This window comes from Lingula anatina, chromosome 10 (assembly GCF_051362555.1).
Source record: "Lingula anatina isolate TDL-2025a chromosome 10, LinAna3.0, whole genome shotgun sequence".
Taxonomy (NCBI): Eukaryota; Metazoa; Brachiopoda; class Lingulata; order Lingulida; family Lingulidae; genus Lingula; species Lingula anatina.
In genome coordinates this window covers 12,289,703-12,310,290 of record NC_141776.1, presented here as the reverse complement: position 1 = coordinate 12,310,290, position 20,588 = coordinate 12,289,703, and the positions used below count along the sequence as shown (strand labels likewise).

The 20,588-nt window shown below is 36.6% G+C and overlaps 1 protein-coding gene across 1 annotated transcript in view; it reads left to right on the top strand.

The window, feature by feature from the left end:
- Positions 1–20,588, top strand: part of LOC106163743 (protein timeless) — a 100,213-nt gene that overhangs the window by 19,664 nt on the left and 59,961 nt on the right. The window contains exons 3-5 of the mRNA XM_086997952.1: positions 13,907–14,001; positions 14,481–14,542; positions 19,746–19,926. Of these exons, the coding sequence (XP_086854078.1) occupies positions 13,907–14,001; positions 14,481–14,542; positions 19,746–19,926 (338 nt within the window). The remainder of the gene's footprint in view (positions 1–13,906; positions 14,002–14,480; positions 14,543–19,745; positions 19,927–20,588) is intronic.

The following is a 20,588-nucleotide window of genomic DNA, read 5'->3' as shown; positions in this document are numbered from 1 at the left end:
GAAGTCAAATGTATAATAAGAACATGAATAATTAAGATGTCATACGTCATAAAGAAGGAAATTATAATTATGCTTCTTGAAAATGAAAATTAAAAATTTTTTATTCATTTTATGGAAATGTTATATTTCTAAACCTAACTTTATAGGCCTCAGATGCCAAACATTTAAACAAAAGGCTACATTGTGAAATAAGTTACAATGGTAAAATTAAAATGAAATTTTATTGGGCCCTACATCTCAAATTCTTAATATATATCTAACTGAATAATGTTTATGGTAATAACTTAAGTAGTTAAAATTAATATTCCCCCTCCCCTCCTGACATGTCTGTATCTCGCTGTCTGCCTGGTGAAAGATTCATATGAAGACCTATGAAGGTTGACACTGATTAGCTGTGACTTTGTAGAGATTCTTTGAGATCTAACATATGCAGTGGGGAATTGATTTCTTTTTTGTTTATTTTAAGATGATTCAAACAGGTTTTTCTTCAGGATTGTTATTGTTATGAAGATGCCAACATGCGTCACTGGGTGTTTTTGCAGGTTTTTTTTTTGTGTCATATAAATTTAATTAATCAGGTGTTGTCGTCAGATTTTGGCCAACCGCCACCCAACAGGGGCCTAATCCTACAAACTAAGCAAACAGTTTACAGTTTCATTCTAAACCTCCATTTCCAAAAAATGCATACTATATTTTGTATTTTCTAAAGAAAAAGACGATCAAGGATCCAGATTTGATTTATTAGTGCTTAAATTGTTCTGATTGAAAACCATCATGAATGGTACTGGTCGGCAGCTGAATGAGATTCTTGGAATAATGAGAACCATCTCTGGGATACACATGATGGTGATGATGGTGAAATTGTCCCATGTTTATGAAATTCTGGAAGCCAATATATAGCTGGGACAATTTACAGTAAATTGTTTATAATATTTGTTCAAATCAAATACATTTGAAATTTGACCTTTGAGGCTGCTTTACCTCTGGAGCCCTTTGACATTTGGTGACCTGCTTTTCTTGCCAATATTAAGTTTTGGTTTTAATTGCCCAATCCGCTGGAGTTATGTTATAACCAAAAAGTCAATGTTATACCCCCCCCCCCCGAAAAAATGATGGTAATCATTGCAAGTTTGCAGCCATATAAAAGACTAGTACCTGAACAAAGCATGCCATCAGCACATCATCACTATTGCATAATTTCTAAATTTACTCTGCAAGCCATGTCAAAAGTCTCTGCATTTTAGGACCCCCAAAATTTTTTTTTTTATGACTAATAATCATCATGAAGCCAGGAAATAAGAACCCACTATTTGAGTTGACAGCAATTAATATTGTTTTGGCAATTAATGAAATACAGGGGGGAGGGATGGTTGACAGGTGTGATATAGGTCATTTTTGTTGCAAGGAATACCTGAAAAATGTACCTGTTGGCCTGCATTTGTTTTTTTTCCTTTTTAACAGAATCGGCTATTTTGTTTGTTTTAATTTTATTTTGAAAAGACTCCCCCTTCCCTCTCTTTTTGTATTGAAATCCAAGGTTATCAGTTTAATTTGTTCAGATTCTTTGATTGATTTGGGTTTGATGTCATGTGCCTTGTCAAGTTTTAAAACATGGCATTGGGGTTTTCTTATGCATATGCACAAATTTTTTTTAAGATAGGCATGTTTCCCCCCAAAAAATATTGGTTCTAATATGATGCAGTTTGACAAATACATCTTTAGTAGGGCTTAAGGCATTAAGGACTAGATTGAGGCATGGAATACGCATGCTCGTCTTTTCATAAAATATTTTTGAGGATTCCAAATCCTTCCTGATTATTCCACCAATTGTGGTAGTGTTAATAAAAGCTGATTGCTCAGTCAGAGGGTTTATAATATTACATCAATGCTGCCACTTGAAATTAGGCATGGCACTTGTGGATTGAAATGATTTCTTACTGCTGTTAATGTAATACACACAGCACAGGGTAGTTAAGCTTAATTAGGGATTAACTCATTCTGTGATATTAAGGTCATGCAGCTAGTTGATTGAAGTCAAATATACTATTCAGATCAGTACGGTTTGATCAGTTATAGAAACTACATCAGAACTGTAGTGCCAGGACTTCAGTACAGAAGCAGACTGCTTCACTACATTTGTTGAGAATCGTGGGAACTGCAGTTTTTTTTTCACACAGAAAGTTAATAAGTTACTGACTATATTTTTCGCTCACTCAGCTGTCTTTCTTGTTCACAAACACAACGATGGGCAATGGCAATCGAAGGCGTTTGAGGAAGTCGAAGAAAAGCTCACGGGAAAATCAGGCACAAAAAGGAAAGAAGCAATCAAAACAGGAAATAGAGGACAGAGCGTGTCACAACAGTTTTGAAGAACATGAAGAGGGACCAAGTGGAGCAGGGCAGGACCACTCTTCTTCGTCAAAGGGGAAATCCAGGAGGTCTTTGGGAAAGGCAATAGATGCTTCACAGGAGAGAGAGAAAAACGATGACTGGGGTGACATGTCGATGGCTGGGGTTGAGAAGCATGACGCAGGTGAGATAGACAGTAGCGGGTGCCGGCAGAGATTTGAGGAAATGTTTGATAAAGTCACCTCGCAGCATCAGATTAATGAAAAAGCTGGGGATGATGGTTTCGGTTTTGAGCTCATTAAGGACAATGTTGGTCATCATGAAGATGACTCCGATTCTCAGGGTACCATAGACAGCATACAAGATGAAATTAATTACCACTCTCAGGGTAAGGGGTGCACCGAGCAAATCGACGTTGAGTGCTGCTACTGGGAGGTTAGTAAGGAAAAACCATGGGACTCCCTCAGTTCTCAAGTTTATACAGAAGAGAAGGGCCTCGTCCCCGGTTGTGGCATCAATGGTGGGTCGCAGTTGAATGGAGGCCATGTCAGTCAGAGGTCAAACTCTGAGAAACAACTCGAAGATTCTCAAAAAACTGGGTGGTCAAGAAGGCCATTCAAGGAAGAGTTTTCCATACGAGGTAGGTGCTGTTGATGGAAATAACTTGAAGAGGTAAAAAAATGGCAAGGAAAAGTGAAGCCCATACTCTCATCAAAGGTATAGGAAGCCTTAAGCCTAAGATAGATGGACGTTTAGACTGGCCCTTATGTTATTTCAGTTTGAAATTATTTATGTTGAAGTTGACAAAGGGGACCCTAGGGTAACAATTATGGTATTGACATATATTTTTGGTTATGATGCCATCTCCCAAAAAATTTTAAGCTTGCCTTATTGAGACTTCTGTCATCGATTGGTATAGTTTGTAGGTGAGAGACATCAGTGTTTGTAAAGGTGTGTTTTATTTTTATGAAAATTCGCGAATGATCTCCCTGTGACGATCTTATATGAAGATATGCCGTGAGCGGGGGAAGGCGGGTTAAAGATAAAAATTATTTATAAAATTCAAAGGGGGAGGGGGGTTGAAATAATGATTTCCCACTGACGATCTTCCACAAACAAAGTTCCCTTGAACTAATATGAAAAGTGCATTTTATTCTTGCTTACATCGCGAACGATCTCCTGCTGAAGATATGAAGATTGCCTTTTCGTCTCTCTCGAATCACATTGCGAACAATCTCCATGTACGAGCCAGGTAATCGTTAAATGGTCCTAAATTGCACAATGGACATGAATAGAAGTGACGGGTACATTTCCCTTCGAGATAATATCTTGATTTTTTCAGTGTTCTCCTCATTTAAGACAGCCACCGATAACAATAACGGCGTTACAACTGACAGAGCCACGGCCTGTGACTTCTATTTACTGGCTTGATAACGCACCTTGAGCCAGGTAATAGTAATAAAACTAAAGGCAAAAGGCCGACGTTCCCGCATTTGAGAACAGAAATTCACATGTAAACTATCTATATTGTGAGTAGCCGCTCGTATGGGCGCACTATTGTTTCTATCTCCCATTGAGAGTGTTATCGTCAATGATATCCTGATATTGTCTTGAATCAACTGACGCATTAACTTCATGTTTGAGCTTTACAACCCAGCCATATAAGGTGACGAACTTTTCAAATATTATCGAGAGGCTCATTTCCAGGTTTCGAGGAAATTTTCAAAGTGAAAAAAAAATTACGTCTGCAGAAAATCGCCTGCCGACGAAATTGTCAAGAATGACGAAATTTTCAAGACTTTACCGTACTGTTTGCTGACAAAGCTGATTCCACTGATTGCACTTAAGCAAGAATTCCCCGCAAAGTTGGACCAACCCAGGTAGCACGATGTGTGAATATGATGAATACACCCTATGCCCACATGTATAAACTTTAATTTAGACCTTGAAAATGATAAACCAATAATTTGAAACTAAATCAAAGAGTTAGAAACGGTAGATAACAGCCAGTGCATTGTTGAAGAAATCTTGAATAGCAAGACCAAAGCCATCATCACATAGCGCAATGCAAAACCTATCACCGTTCAATGGAGAGAAGACATTGAAGTTCAAAATATAGAAAACCTCTATCTGCAAGCTAAATCCCCAGTGCCAAACAATGTTCAATCGCTGCACGTGGACCGGTGAGGTTGTGTTTTGACAAGCTCTAGAAATGATTTGTCAACTGGTGATGTAATGTTTTGAGGAATTTCTAAGATGGTTTGACTAAATCCAGTGAAGATTCAAATGTCATTTGGGTTTTGAATGAAGTTTTTAATGTTTCATGTGCCTGGTTATGGTGATTAATTGCTTTTTTGCTGAAGTTTTACAAGTGGTCAGTGCTCAATGTTTTGCAGAAGTTGTATTAGTGAAGGTGAATGTTTCCCTAAGCACAATGATAACAACACTTTTGTTGAATGAACGTCTTCCTTCTTATACAAGATGTTTTGTTGTATAACCCCCCTTCCAAAATATAACAGTAAATAATATATTAGTTATAATAAATAATAAATAAGTTGGGATAATTATAATAATTATGAAAATATTGATAGAAATGTAACTAATGTCAGAAATTAAATAATTAGCAATGAAATCATAAGTATCAAACTAACAATATGTCTTTATCCATGCTCTCAAAATATTAAAAGCATTGTGAATGCTTTGTAGAAAGGTAAAGTCATGAATAGACGGGCCCGTAGCCAGGGGGCTCGAAAGAACCACCCCTTTTGCTGGGAAAAGGTCCATCCTGGGTAAAATTTGATCTAGAAACATTAAGTTTTTATGGAAAATGGTCCACTTTTTCAAAAAAAAGAACCCCCCCTTTTGAAATTGCTGGCTACGGGCCTGATAGACATGCTGCATATTACCCAATCTAGTTAAGGTTATTTCCTGCATTTTGTTGGTATAACAATCAATAAAACATATATCAAACAAAAAGCATGTCTTTATTTGTACTCTCAGAATATTAAAGCATTATGAACACTACACAGAAATGTTACAAAATGATGCAAAGATATACTTAATACCACCAAATCTATAAAAGGTCATTTCGGTCGATGCCATTTGGTCTACTTCGACTCACACGAAGCAGCCAAACTGTCGGGTGGCCTGAGCGACCTACAGCCCACCAAATACCTTGACGCCCTGTCAACCCTTTTTTCGCTACAAAAAACCAGGTATGTGCTGCTTTGGACAGAATGTCACTGAAATTTTCTGGGCGATAATTGCTGGCCGCCGCCAGCCTTTCGCATAATTGTATAAAAATGGATATCTCCATGCCCAATATCAATGGCATAACAATCCAATAAGATGGCCCGTTCTCTTTATGACTTTATGTAATTAATTGTCCTGTAATTTGAAAGTAATCCTAGAGATGAATTTGATGACAAAGCGGCCATATTTCCACATGGCAGTAATACGCATGCGCAGAAAGCTCATTTCTGGCAAATTCAATAACAATGTTTGCGACAACCGACTTCGATGGGGGGGTTTGAGTAATTTTCGGGTACAGCTCAGTGGCGAGTGTTGTATCTAGCTTAAACCACAGCCTATCATGGGTTAGTGCAATGTACTCGCGATATATTACTGGATGCCAGCTGAGCGGTGGAAAATTAATTCCATGCAAAAATTCTTGTTGGGCATTAGAAAAAATCATCAAAAATGACTTACAAGTGTGTGTCAATTTGCCTAACAGCAAGGGCTTAAGTGTTTGTGCAAGATCGGTCACATAACTGCTTTCGCTTACTGCAACTCCTCGAATTATGAAATAGATTAATTAAAAGAAGATCTTTAACTGATACGTGTGCAAATGCTGTGGAGTAGAGTTCGCCCAAACAAATCATTAGAGGTAAATGCAGGGGTCGAAACAGACGGTCGCCCACTCGCCAATGCGACTTAGAAACGTCCCGGGCGACTACCTGTCAGGGGTACTGGTCCGTTTTGGCGACCGCTGAAAAGTGCCAAACATCGTTGCCAAACCCACAGTCTGCGACGTTAAGCACTAGCCGGAGGCAATTGCCCACCTAAAGTGGCACCGGGCTAGTAAAAAAGTTGAAATTTTATAAAGCACTAGCTGTAATTTTGAACCTATATTAACACTCAGTAAGATTTCAAAAATATGAGTCGCCAGTCTTCTTTGTTCCTGCCTCTAATTTGACGTTTCTAGATAGTATGATATGCCTCTCAGTTGAAAAAAAAAATCACACCTAGCTCAAACTACTGAATATTGATTAGTTGCTATAAATAACTTCACTGTAGTTATTAATAGTAGCAGTCTGTCTGATCAGCGTGTCGGCATCTTTTTATTTGACCAGTTTGTTGTCATGACTACAAATTGCTGTCAATCAAGAAACTGGATCAGACCGGAATTCTTTGGCACTAGCAACAGGTTTTGTCAAAACAACACTGTCTCCGAAGCAAGTGTAATGTATGCGTTATCTCATAGAACATTTAGGTTAGCACCACTTAGCAGACTGAGGTGGAGTATTCTATTTCCTTTTTTGTTTATATTTTTTATTTATAATTTTAATGTCCATGAGTAAATACATGGCAGTTACATAAATACCCTATGAACTATTCTTGACAATGTGGGATAGTTCGGTTTATGCCATGGCTACCCCTCCACACTTTGTCCTGGTAAAGTCCTTGAAAAGTTGTTTTTACAAATATATAACCAAAAGAATTGTTGCCAAAAAAATTGTAAGACGTTTGTTTAATTACCCTTACAGCACCTATGTATTTTAAATTAGAAGTGGCATTATATACCGATGTAATTGGAAATAAATTGTCAGAAAAGAGCCATTGTCAATAAAAAGAATAGGAATTAAAAAAAAAAAGATTTTGATTGCATATAAAAAAATGGAAAAAAGATATAATAAAAATATGAAAAGTAAAGGTAACTATATTCAGTATTACAAATTAAAAAAAAAAAGAATTTTTTCAATATTAAAAAAAAATTAAGTATATTTTTAATTAATTTTACCACCCCATCAACTGGAAATTAACCTGATTAACTTTGTTATTCACTTGCTCTACTTCTATAATAAGGTTTATAAGAAAGTACAGTATGGTACCACAACTTTTACAACATCTGCTTAAACTTTTTAAATGAATTATTTAAATTGGGCTAGTGTTTTTTGGTTCGGGCTAGTAAAGTTTGAGAGAAGTTTTTTTCGTTTCACGTTCAACCCCAGCAATTAAAATTAAATTAAATTTTTAAGATTAAAATATGGATATATGTAGAAGTTATATTTATTTCATAATAATTTTTTATATATCCATTTTATTTTTATATATTATGATGATGATGAGCTAGCAGAGGAGGATGTGTACAAACAGTTAAAGGAACTGACTGAATTATGAATGTGTTTAGATAATTATATAGAAATAAAAATGGATGTTAAACATGTATGCATTTTCGTTATATCTAGTAGCTTGAAACTACTAATTTTTAACGTAAAATTTAACAGACCAGTACTTCTTGGTACGGACCAGTACCTCTAAGGTCCACTGGTCCGTATTGGCCAGTCCTGCCCAAATTCTGTTTTGACCCCTGTAAATGGCATTTGATTAGCCTTTGTCGTGAACACAATAACACCATGTATAAGTAAGTCCAAATTAACAAAGTTTAAATTTTTTTCAATTTACTTCATGTATTATAACAAGAATAATTATCAATGTTGTTTTCATTTGTACATGTACGTCCTAGGGATGGAGGGTGGAAGTATAAAGACTGTCATACTTTTTTTTGATATCCAGCTTGTCGGCGGTGGAAATTACAATACAATGCTTTGTTTGCTGGTTAATGATCACATTAAGTGGTGGCCGATTTTGCACCTTTTACATTTCATTCAATTGCAGTTACAACTGGTAGTCGCTCCTCTTTGCTTCGGTGTCCAGTGTTACCTAATGACTGGGTTGTAAGTGGCCTTTATATGAAAAACTATTCCACTCTTTGTCTAGGTCTACTGGTATACATCCCAAGAGCGTTCTCAGGCAGCGATTGTTAATCATTAAACAATAGCGATAAAGCATCGGTTTCGGCAAATTTCAATCTTTGGGGCCATCAACAGTGCCTAAATATTCAAGAGACACCAGTAAACTAAAGTACTTGGCAGTGTCAGGGTGAATCAAAATTTTCTCAATTAGATGCTGGTAGGCTAATGAAAATAATCATTTATTGCATCGAGAATTTAATCCTGTGCAACCTTCTACAAAATGAATATTTTACACTACTGCATGGGTCGTTATTCATAAAGAATGTTTTTAACGTTTTATAAGGTTTTTAACAGATAAATAATTTCACCAAAGAATCTGCTCTCCGTTATTCGTTTTCTTCAGATTTGATTCATTTTATTTAAGAGAAGTCAACAGATAAAGGGCAGCAAAAAGAAATAGAGGAAAGAGGAAACTATCAAGAAAAAGTGATGGGAATCCTTAATATTAAAAACATTTATGGGAAATAAGATTGATGTCCTTATCTCCCCTCTTTTTCTACCAAGCCCGCTTGCTCAAACGATTCATTCTTACTTCGGGGAAAACAAGTGATAAAATGCAGTAAATGTAGAAAAGAAGGACACGAACAAGAGAAGAGGGACGGGAGTCTTTAATATCAAAATAATATCAAATTTTCCATGTGGCCTTCTGGTTTCGGACCTTAAGTCCTCTCTGTGTCTGTCTGTAAGACAAGAAAAGTTAATGCGCACATTTCTAAAGAATCACATTTGAAAGAAAATGCTGTCAAACGCATATTATTTACACTCGTAAATACTGTACAGAATCATCTCTCAAAAATACGCTTACAGAAGGGCATTTTAAATTTTTATTCTCAATAAATTAAAGTTTTTTTTAATAAGTAACATTTTTATTTAATTAATACTGTCCATATATTTAAATTCAAAACTAATGAAAGTGAATTATATTGTGTAGAATATTTACAAAAAAATCATTCATATGTTCAAAGTCTAAAACATAAAGGTTAAGCAAACAAAACATGATCGACGCAAACTTTTTGAAATATATATTTTGCATGCTGTAATAGGATTTTAATAGTATAACACTGGAACTATAATTGGCTTTTCATGCATGTTAGATTTTCAATTTAAAACTTGTTATTTGTATTATATTAAAGAAAATTTAAAAACTAGTTGTTGATCAATTTAAAAAGACAGAACTACATTACCAGCCAATAGGCACAATCTAAGGATCGACCTGAAAAAAATTTAACACAGACCCATTTATAGATAACGAGCTGCTTTCTCTCAACTTAATTAGTACCACCAGCGTGTACGCTGGCGGTACTCATGGTTTTAGTCCCGACCTGTCTCGTCCGGATCCGCCAGCTCCGCCGGCTCCGCGTACTGGCGCCGGATACAAGTCACCGTTACTGCTTCTCCTCCTAGACCGCAAGGACCCCTGTCCCCATCTCTTGGATTTAGGTCACATATAACCTCAACTTTAACCCCCAGTTTTTTTTGTCTCAGTCGGTGCATTGACCTGGGCATGACGCTCGTTGAAATGCACCCATGTCAAAATTTTTGAAAATTCAATGCCAATTATCTACCCTTCTGAAGGAATTATGGGAAAAATTTCTACAGACGGCTTTCCAAAAGACATATGTGTAGATTTCAAATATGCCCTTGGATTTGACCTTTGACCTTCATTTCAAGGTCAAACAGCCAAAATTTTCAAAAAACGACATTTTTTTTACAAAAAATAAGTTATTTGCGCTGTTATTCAGACTTAACCAATAATATTATTGGAAAGTGTTACCCTTTGGATCATCTTTCATCTCCATGAATTTGGGGTCAATCAGTGCATTTTCACAGGAGTAGCGACCATAAGATACCGAAACTGAAAACTGTCTCTAATTCGGGAACCGTTAATGCTAGAGACCCATTCTTTTTTGCATTTTGTAGAGCTTGTAAAGCCCTAATTTAAGGTGGTCTCCATTTTTTTTGTATTTCATACAGTTTTCGTGTTATGCTGTATTAAAAAGTACATTGTGGTGGCACATTATTGTAACTCAGAATTGTAACATTTAGTCCCATATATGTCCAAAACTGGCAGAGATAGGTCAATAGTTATTATTTAAGTTGAATAGGAAGTCATTTACTGGCAATCTAAATGTGACCTTGAAATTGACCTTTGACCTACCTTTCACCATGAACTGAACTTTGCAAATTTTTGTTCCCTTTTATCTCCAAAACTGGCAGAAATAGGTCAGTAGTTACTATTAAACTTGAATAGGAAGTCATATACTGGCAATCTGAGTGTGACCTTGAAATTGACCTTTGACCTACTTTTCATTATGAATTGAACTTTGTAAAATTTGGTTTCCTTTTATCTCCAAAACTGGCAGAGATATGCCCATAGTTGCTATTGAATTTGAATAGAAAGTCATCAGAGGCAATTTACTGTGACCTTAAAATTGACCTTTGACCTACTTTTCACCATGAATTGAACTTTGCAAATTTTTGTTTCCTTTTATCTCCAAAACTAGCAGAGATAGGTCCATAGTTACTATTGAACTTGAATAGGAAGTCATATATTGGCAATCTAAGTGTGACCTTAAAATTGACCTTTGACCTAATTTTCACCATGAACTGAACTTTGTAAAATTTGGTTTCCTTTTATCTCCAAAACTGGCAGAGATAGGTCCATAGTTACTATTGAACTTGAATAGGAAGTCATACTGGCAATTTACTGTGACCTTAAAATTGACTTTTGACCTACTTTTTTATGATGAACTGAATTTTGATTGTTCCATTTTTGGTTATATAAAAATATTTTTTTTGCATATTTTGAGAATTTTTGTTGATTGCAATTTATAGAGCTTGTCAAGCATAAGACTGGTGGTGGTGTCTCTTTTTTTTTTTTTGGGGGGGGGGGGGTCCATATGAATGCGCTTGCTCCAGCTGGTGGTACTGTATCAGGAGGCGATATCGCCTGTGATCTTCTAGTTACATTATTCATTCATTTCATTATTCATTTGAAAAGAGCATCTTGCTTGTATAAAGAAGCAATGAATTAGAATGTTATTACTGCAATTTTACAAAATTATATTTCTACGTTGAACCACTCCAGGACATAAATAGATCCCACTTATAAATAACTCAGTGCACAGCAGCTTGAGCGCTTTGTGGGGTATCAGCCTGCGACAAGCAAAGTTTAAATTTGTATGAATGTATTTTTTAATGATATCGTATTTCAAAAAGGCATCACTTTCACAGAGTCCTTTTTCACATGGCTGTCGACCTGCCTCCCTCTACAAATAAAATTCAAGATGGCGCACGTGCAGTGACAGGCCCGTATGGCTTGACAGAATAAGTTGACTGAATAATACGCGAAAAACTTTCAAATGAGATCAGCATATAATGTCACGATAAAAGACGTTAAAGAAGCGAATAAACAGATAATCTTCACAACGTCTGAAGTAGTTTATTTTATTTTTACTCATTACCTCAGACGGCACGCTCCGTGGTTTGTGACCGATACTGCATTACGTCATTTTCAAATTAACGTTGGCCGTTATGTGGGAAAATTGTGGATAGCAGGACAAAAAACTCACAAGTAGAATAAATATTAAATCTTTCAAACAAAACTTTGCAAAGTGAAGAAAACCCCGTTTGCAAGGCAGGAGACAGGACATGCGTCGGCCTAGAGAAAGGAACAGTACCGGCAGATAAGCAACTATGTAATTACGTTGGCTTACAAAAATGATCAATTAGTTGTAGCAGGAATTATAGGCATGACAGTAGCTTTCATTATTATGAGATTACTGGAAGTCAATTAAAGTTCTGCATATTTTACTTTATAGATTCTTTGAAAGAGTTGATATTTTAAGAAACTGAAAATTAAGCACCAGGGGAGGCTTCTAGTTTCACCAAAAAATTTGATAACATTTCGTTAATGAGATAATTGTATTACTCAGTGAGATACAAATTGTAATTTAGCCTTCTAAAAATAGAACTGCACTGGTACTCTGAAATGCAGAAGAATAGTGCCAGCACGATTATTTTTTTCCTGGAAATTTTCCACCCGGCACAATCTTATTTTCCCCAGCACGATTAATAATTTCCCAACATTATCCACATGGCACTATTATTAGGCAGTCATTGTGCCAGTTGGAAATTCTGTTGAAAGTTTTGGAAATGATAATAATCGTTTCATAGGACAAGTTAATTTTTATTAATGACCTGTCGCAAGCACTACTCTAGAACTCGTTTTTTACCGTAAATAAAAGTAGCTCATCAACGCATGCAGCCCGAAGTCTCTGTCATGGCTGTTTTGTTGTGTTTCAAAAAAATTATGTCAACTTGCCACCGATAGTGCACTACTAGTACAATGCTGCCATTGGCACAAAACATTTTTTTAATTCAATTTAGATATTTTATTATGTTTTAAGACCCAAATGAAAATGGCTTATAAAAAGTTTAGTTGACAAACTGGTGACGTATAGGCCATTCACACTAGAACGTTAACAGCAGTCAAGTTTACTCTGATTAAACCGTGGTCAACCAAACGCGTCCAAACTGCGTTCACACTGACACCGGCAGCGATCAGTAGTGGTAGAATCTCAGTAAGCGTACTTCCTCAGGGTTCTCCACAATTCAAAATTATAAGGTGGGGGAGAGGGATTGTGGCGTGGGTCCTAGGAAGTGAGTGCCATAGGCCCTCACCATGCTAGGGGGGTCTGGGGATCTTCTGATCCATGGATCAAATATGGCGGACCCTACACGAAAGAAGAGCCAACTAATACGCTGATGGTCTCCCCACCTCCACACGCGCCATTAAATAGATGAAATCACTGCTTTGAGGTTTAATTGCTAGACCCTGCAAGGATGGTGCGTGTGGAGGCGGAGAGACCATCATCAGTTTGTCAGCTTTCAGAGAGCTTCGTGTGATAGCTAGGCCGTAGTCTCCCCAGGGAGGCTGAGAGTGTCAACACCCAGTCTGTATCAGGGTCAAATGTAGGTCTGTATCGCCAGTCTGTGTCAAGGCCAAAAATGACCAGGCGTTTATTGAATGATTGAAAAACCACATTGAAACACGTGGAATGCCGTATACAAGAACTGAACTTTACTTTACTTTCAGGTGTAAATATCAGAAACCCTTATAGTTTATTGATAGATGAGCATCCCTGCCACACTGACATCTCAAACTTCAGGAAAAATTGAACAGTTTTTGAAAAAATTACGTGACAAACTATTTTTTCATTATGTACATTATTCCTTGTCAGGGTTCTCAGCCTACCTGGAAATCAGGGGAACCTGGAAAAAAGGCTTCCCCCAAATGGCTTTCATCAGGGAAAAATAAGAGATGAATCATAATTTTTTGCTCTTATCGATTGCTGGACATGATTGAGCAAAACTCTATGGATGGATGCTTGTGAATATTTTCGGTTTTTATGTCTTTTTTTTTTTTTTTTTTTTGCTTTAATGGGCCTAGCTGTGAATCTCTGTGGCCATGAGCAATTTTTGACTTTCTAATTCAAACATTCCTTAATATATAATTTCAGAGGCTTTGGAGGAACTGAGTACAAAGCTAGACGAAGATGATGTCTGTACCCTGCATGTTCGTAGGCAACTGGCAATTGGCCAGATTATACAAAAGGTATGAGCACCTAGTGAGCATTATACCTTATAAATTATATAGGAAAAAAGTTGTCTGAAAAAATTCACATTTTCCTTAAACAACATTATGTATGTTAATCATTATTGAATCTAAAACTGTTGCAAAAATGATCATCTATGAACCTGTCACTAAGTTACAAATTTCTACATTTTGTAGTTGGTGTGATAATTCGCTACAAGATATCTCCATCTTTGAGTGCCTTTAACTACCATTAATCACAAGGATATTAAAAATGTGGAAATGACTCCTTTTATTTTGGCAGGAAAAGCAAACTAATTAAGGACTGTGATATTAGTTATATGAAGAAAAACAAGACTGGAAAATTATTACTTAAGTTTCTGAAAACGGTCTTAGATTAAGCTCTTAATTACCACCTTCAGAAAAAATTAATTATGTGAAAAAAATTGGTAAGAAACCAAATGTTATGTCGGTCAGTCTTTTTTTTTTCCTTATTTCAGGATCTAGTGCCGATTATCAAATATGTGAAGACAGATCCTTTGATTATAGCTGATGCAATTAAGTAAGTATAATATGCATAAAAAAAGCTATTTTATTCTTGTTGATTATAAACTCAAGAAAGGGAAAAACTGGTTAAGTTATTATTCCCAAACTTGCATAAATGATTAATAGCAAATATTGCTGATGTTGAATTGAAATGCTTTTTCTTCATTTAATTTTTCTACCAATAAATCACCCCAAAAGAGGGCAGCACTGACCATAAATCTTAATTAATCATGTGTGGAACTGAATTTCTATTACTTGTTGGTTTTCACAAACCAATGGATGTTATTTAAAATAGAAATATTGTAACTGAAATGTACCTTTGAGTTTCACATTTTCAATATTTTATTTGAAGATGGCAGTCCAAAACCATCCAATTGGGAGGGGGGGGGGGGGGGGGGGGGGCGTCCCCTTTCCCAATCCTACAATCCAAAATGGCCTTATCACCTTTTAGTCTGAAATTGTCAGGGAAACACTAATATAATGATATACAAACAAAAAAATTTTGTAACACCGGTAGATCTATGGCCCAGCTGGTGCCTCCTCTCTAGCTTTCCTGTATTCTACTCAGTGCCATGTGGAGGCATACTGGTCTGTTTGACTGATTACATTCAGCCAGTGTCTCCCTGGAGTTGGATCGATCCATATAGACCATTAATTTCAATGTGAATGAACCCTATAAGGATGTTTACAGTATGTAACTTAACTTAAGGACATAGCATTAGCAGTAAGAATGAGGGTGGCCATATACGTAGGCGATTCTCACTGACTGCTTCCTCCCAAACTTGACAGTATCAGTAAACACCAGAAAAAAAATGAGACCTCTGTGAAAATGGCTCATTGTACCACCAGCGTTAGCGCTGGCGGCACACATGGTTTTAGTCCCGTCCGGATCGTTCCGCCGGCTCCTGCGGCTCCGCCGGACGGCTACCGTTACCGCTTCTCCTCCTAGACGGTAAGGGCCCCTGTACCCATCTCTTGGTTATAGGTCACCTATAATCTCAACTCGTTCCACGTAAAATTTGGGCTTTGTTGGTTTTGGGGTCTAGGTGTGGCCGGACGGCTACCGTTACCGCTTCTCCTCCTAGACGGTAAGGGCCCCTGTACCCATCTCTTGATTATAGGTCACCTATAATCTCAACTCGTTCCACGTAAAATTTGGGCTTTGTTGGTTTTGGGGTCTAGGTGTGGCACTCATTGCAATGCACCCTTGTCTAAAAATGGCAAAATTAAATGCTAATTATCTACCCTACGGAAGGAATTATGGGAAAAATTTACGAAAAAAAAAATTATTTGCGCTGTTATTCAGACACCACACAGACTTAACCAATAATATTATTGGAAAGTGTTACCCTTCAGGTCATCTTTCATCTCCGTGAATTTGGGGTCAATCACTGCATTTTCACGGGAGTAGCGGCCATAAGATACCGAAACTGAAAACTGTCTCTAATTCGGGAACCGTTAATGCTAGAGACCCATTCTTTTTTGCATTTTGTAGAGCATGTAAAGCCCAACACTGGAGGTGGTCTTGTTTTTTTTGTATTCCATATGGTTTTCGAGTTACGCTGTATCAAAAAGTACATATTGGTGGTGAAAGCAAAATGTGCAGTACGGTAATGGATAATAAATTTTGAACTCCGGAAAAATAAAACATAAGGCTTGGCAAAGCAGACAACTTGTGGTCAAAAATGACATTATTTCATCAAATTTGAACATCTGGAACTTCGGAGCACCTCCCATTTCAAGAATTTTTACCAAAATGACCTTTTCTTTATTTTAATTAATTTCTTCTGTAGGAAATTTATGGCACATTATGGTAACTCCAAAATTTTAACATTTAGTCCCTTATTTCTCCAAAACTGGCAGAGATAGGTCCATAGTTACTATTGAACTTGAATAGGAAGTCATATACTGGCAATTTTACTGTGACCTTGAAATTGACCTTTGACCTACTTTTCACCATGAACTGAACTTTGCAAATTTTGCTTCCCTTTTATCTCCAAAACTGGCAGAGATAGGTCCATAGTTACTATTGAACTTGAATAGGAAGTCATATATTGGCAATCTAAATGTGACCTCGAAATTGACCTTTGACCTACTTTTCACCATGAACTGAACTTTGCAAATTTTGCTTCCCTTTTATCTCCAAAACTGGCAGAGATAGGTCCATAGTTTCTATTGAACTTGAATATGAAGTCATATACTGGCAATCTAAATGTGACCTTGAAATTGACCTTTGACCTACTTTTCACCATGAACTGAACTTTGCAAATTTTTCTTCCCTTTCATCTCCAAAACCGACAGAGATAGGTCCATAGTTACTATTGAAGTTGAATAAGAAGTCATATACTGGCAATTTACTGTGACCTTGAAATTGACCTTTGACCTACCTTACGATGAACTTAACTTTGATTGTACCATTTTTAGTCATATATATTTTTTGCGAATTTTGAAAATTCTTGTTGATTGCATTTTTACAGCTTGTCAAGCACAAGACTAATGGCTGTGTCCCTTACTTTGTGTATGTGGGGGTTTATACGAATGCGCTTGCTCCAGCTGGTGGTACAATATTCGGAGGCGGTATCGCCTCTCTGATCCTCTAGTTTCTCATTGATTTATTGATAAATGAATGGATCACCACCAAAATTGAATAAATTATAAGTTATCCCATTAATTACCTAACCAGGACATTTCATCATTTGTTCACAGTTTTTTTTATTGTATAATATGCTGCTATCAGATGAGCAGACAAAGGGAATCAAAAGCAGAGGGTAATACAGTCTTTTTAGACCAAAATTCTAGGCTGCTTAGACTTATTTATTGAAATTTCCTTTTACAAATCAAGAACCTTTAACATATTAAAAAAGATATATATATATATAGTAGGTGAAAGTAGCCATTTAAGTATGTCAACTACATCAATTGTTGATCACTCATTATTAAAAACTCTAATACAATATCACAAAACTGACTTTCAATATATTTACACATTCTGGTTTGTTTAGCTCAGAAATTTAAGAGTCTTGTGAGATGGGCTCTAAACCAAGTTTTATTTAGCCTTTGTTGGCTGGATCCTTCAAACACAGTGAATTTTAAAGGTAACTAATATATATGAGATTCTCCCCCCCCCAAAAAAAAAAAAAAAAAAAAGAAAAAAAAAAGAAAAAAAAAATGGCCCTGTACTTGAATGATGTTTGTAATCCTGAAATTTATTTTTGAATGACTTGCTACTCATTCAGTCTGCTATGTCTCTGTACGATTCAGGAGGATAAATCCAGATATAATAAGATTCCATTATTCGTGAGAGGTTGTAACATTTTCATTGCTTGAATTAGAAGAGTAAAGAAGTTTTGCAGGATATCTAGAGATACTTTAGGACATTTTAAAGGCTGATAGTATACCTTTCATATGGTTTAGAACAGAGTTTCAGTTAGCTACACGGTTGACTGGTCTTTGCATTTATGTAAATAATTCCTATTTCTACATTGTTCTAGCACTTGAATCATGGATTTCAAAGTACACTGTCAAAGCTTACAGTTATGCACTTAGATGAAAATAATATTTTTTTTTGGTATTTTTAAATGCTTCTTTTCCTTGCTTTTTGGCATTGATATAATTTGTCCCAAACAGACATTTCCAGTAGTATGTGTTTGTAAATGCAATAGATACACCTTGTAGATGAAGGGCACTGTATACCTGACTTCTACTATACGGTGGATATTGAGAAAAATCAACCCACACGCGGTGCTCACACTAATGTGCTACGTGCTTTTATGCAGGATGCACTACATGCTTTACATCTGATATCATAGTATGTGCTAACATATGCGCATCACAGAAAATGCCTCAGTTGCCACTTAGTGATTGAAAGAAAAAAACTCTAGTGCAGAATTGGGTACCTGTAAAAACTTAACGCACATGTGGAAATTAAGTATTCACAACTTGTCTAAAAACTAGGTTCGAGTCTTTGAGTTTGTATCATTAAAAAAATGTAACAAGTGGAATGTGCTTACTAAAGTGCGTCTGTTGCTGAACGTGATAGAGTTGTGATAGAGACGTGACTGCAGCCAGACTGGTCTGAAATCTGAACCGATTAGGTTCAAAATGTGTTCCCAGTTAAGCAATCAATGTGTCATAGATGTAAGTGTTTCAGGCACAATAGTTGCTTTTCACAGAGAAGTTGTCTCCTTGGATGGTCCTTACTTTGACGGCGTCGCTATAAGCAGTAGAAGATTTGGCATCTGGTAATTATTTTCAGCTTTGATCTAGATTTAACTCCGAACCTGAGTGAACAGTCTGTAGAGTTTTAGAGCCAAGAATTTCCATATGGCTGAAAAATTCACGTGTTTGAATTCAGTCAAGTTTATCTGCCCTGGTTGTCAGAAGCCCTCAATCTAGGTCAAGTGTTTCAGGTTATTTTAAGATATACAGCATGGTCTTCAGTGATATAAGTTCTGTTCCAGCGGAGACTCAGCTTCACTCACTCTCATATTGTAATAATATGCAGAATTGTCTCTGCTATTGTACTTCTAAATATTTAGAGCAAGTTAAGAAATAAGTTCTGAAGATTGTTTTTGAGGTGGTGGTGGGGTCAATTGTCTCATTTAACTTTTCATTTATCAAGTGTCTCATGGCAAATTTCCAGTCAAGTTGTGGAGGATTGACTAAGAGGTGCTATCTCAGTGGAACATGTGATTATGATTTCTTCCTGTGGAAAGGCAGTCTAACAGTATGGGGCTAACCTCAGTTTGGAGAGTGTAGCAGCAGAGGGATATGCTTGTTTTTGAAATCTTGAAATTAGAAATCCTAATAGAACATTTCTTCTTAATTTAAGATATCACACCTAGATTGGAAATGCAGCTTTGAGGGTATGCAGACTATCAGATCTGAGAAGCTCATTTAAGTTTCAATTTTTTATGAAGCTTTTTTATGTATAGACACATCAGGAGTGCAGGTCGTTGTCATCATTGCCATGAATTTCTTCAGGGATAACACAATAAGTGTACAACTGTTTGACACATTGTCTTCAAACTTACATGACTGTCAGGACTTACGAATATTTGTAAAATACAGGCCGAGTTCAAAAATCAGCTTGAACGGACCATTATTGCAAAAGTTACGCTGTTTTTTTTCAGCACATTTCAAAGAAATCCTGTGTGACCGATACCTTCACATGAGGATGATTCCTTATAATTCACAGACTGATTTCGTTTCTGCTCCAGGGTGTTTGCCAAAGTGTCGATGCCCCTGGAAACACTGGAGAGCCCTGTGATCATGGGTCTGAGGTCCACCGCCCAGGTCCACCAGGAAATGCAGGGGCTTCTGGCCGAGGCGAAGAAAGTACTGGCAGATGAAAAATTGGCCGAGTCAATACTGGAGGAAATGAGAACTGTCCTGGACGAGGTGAGCTGGGAAGTTTTGTATAAAGTTTTGTATGTTTGTTGTAAGTTTTATGTAGTTTGTGTGTTTGTGTATGTGTCCATGCAAATTTGTACTATGTGAAGTGGTTAATGCAGTATATATTGATAGTTAAGAAGGATTTATGTTCTAGAAGACACATTTTTAAAAATTGTGCATTTATAATATTAGGACTATCCTGGAATTAATAGATGAATGTGGAATTCCGTATAAAGGTATTCGTTGCTAGTTAAATGGTGTGGATGAGTACATGCACATGTATTTTAAGGTGTCTTGGAAGATTTGAGTGGAAAGTTGTATATAGTGTTTTTATGTACAGACACAGATGTGTCTGTACATATTGCCATCACCTGCGTCTGTTGTCGCCGTCCCTGTCGCCGTCGCCGTCGCCGTGCACTTTCATCGTTAACACGATAAGTGGAAGACAGTTTTACTTTTTGGCTTTATATTTACAGAGCTGATGAATATTCATAAAACGCAGGTCAAGTTCGAAAATCAGCATGTTTGGGCAATTATTGTAGTATTTATGCTGTGTTTTCACTTTTTAGCATATATGCAACACTGTTAACACATTTCAAGGAAAACCGATAGGCCTGTTGTCATGAAACTCACAGGAGTAATTAATCTTACTAAAACGCAGATCAAGT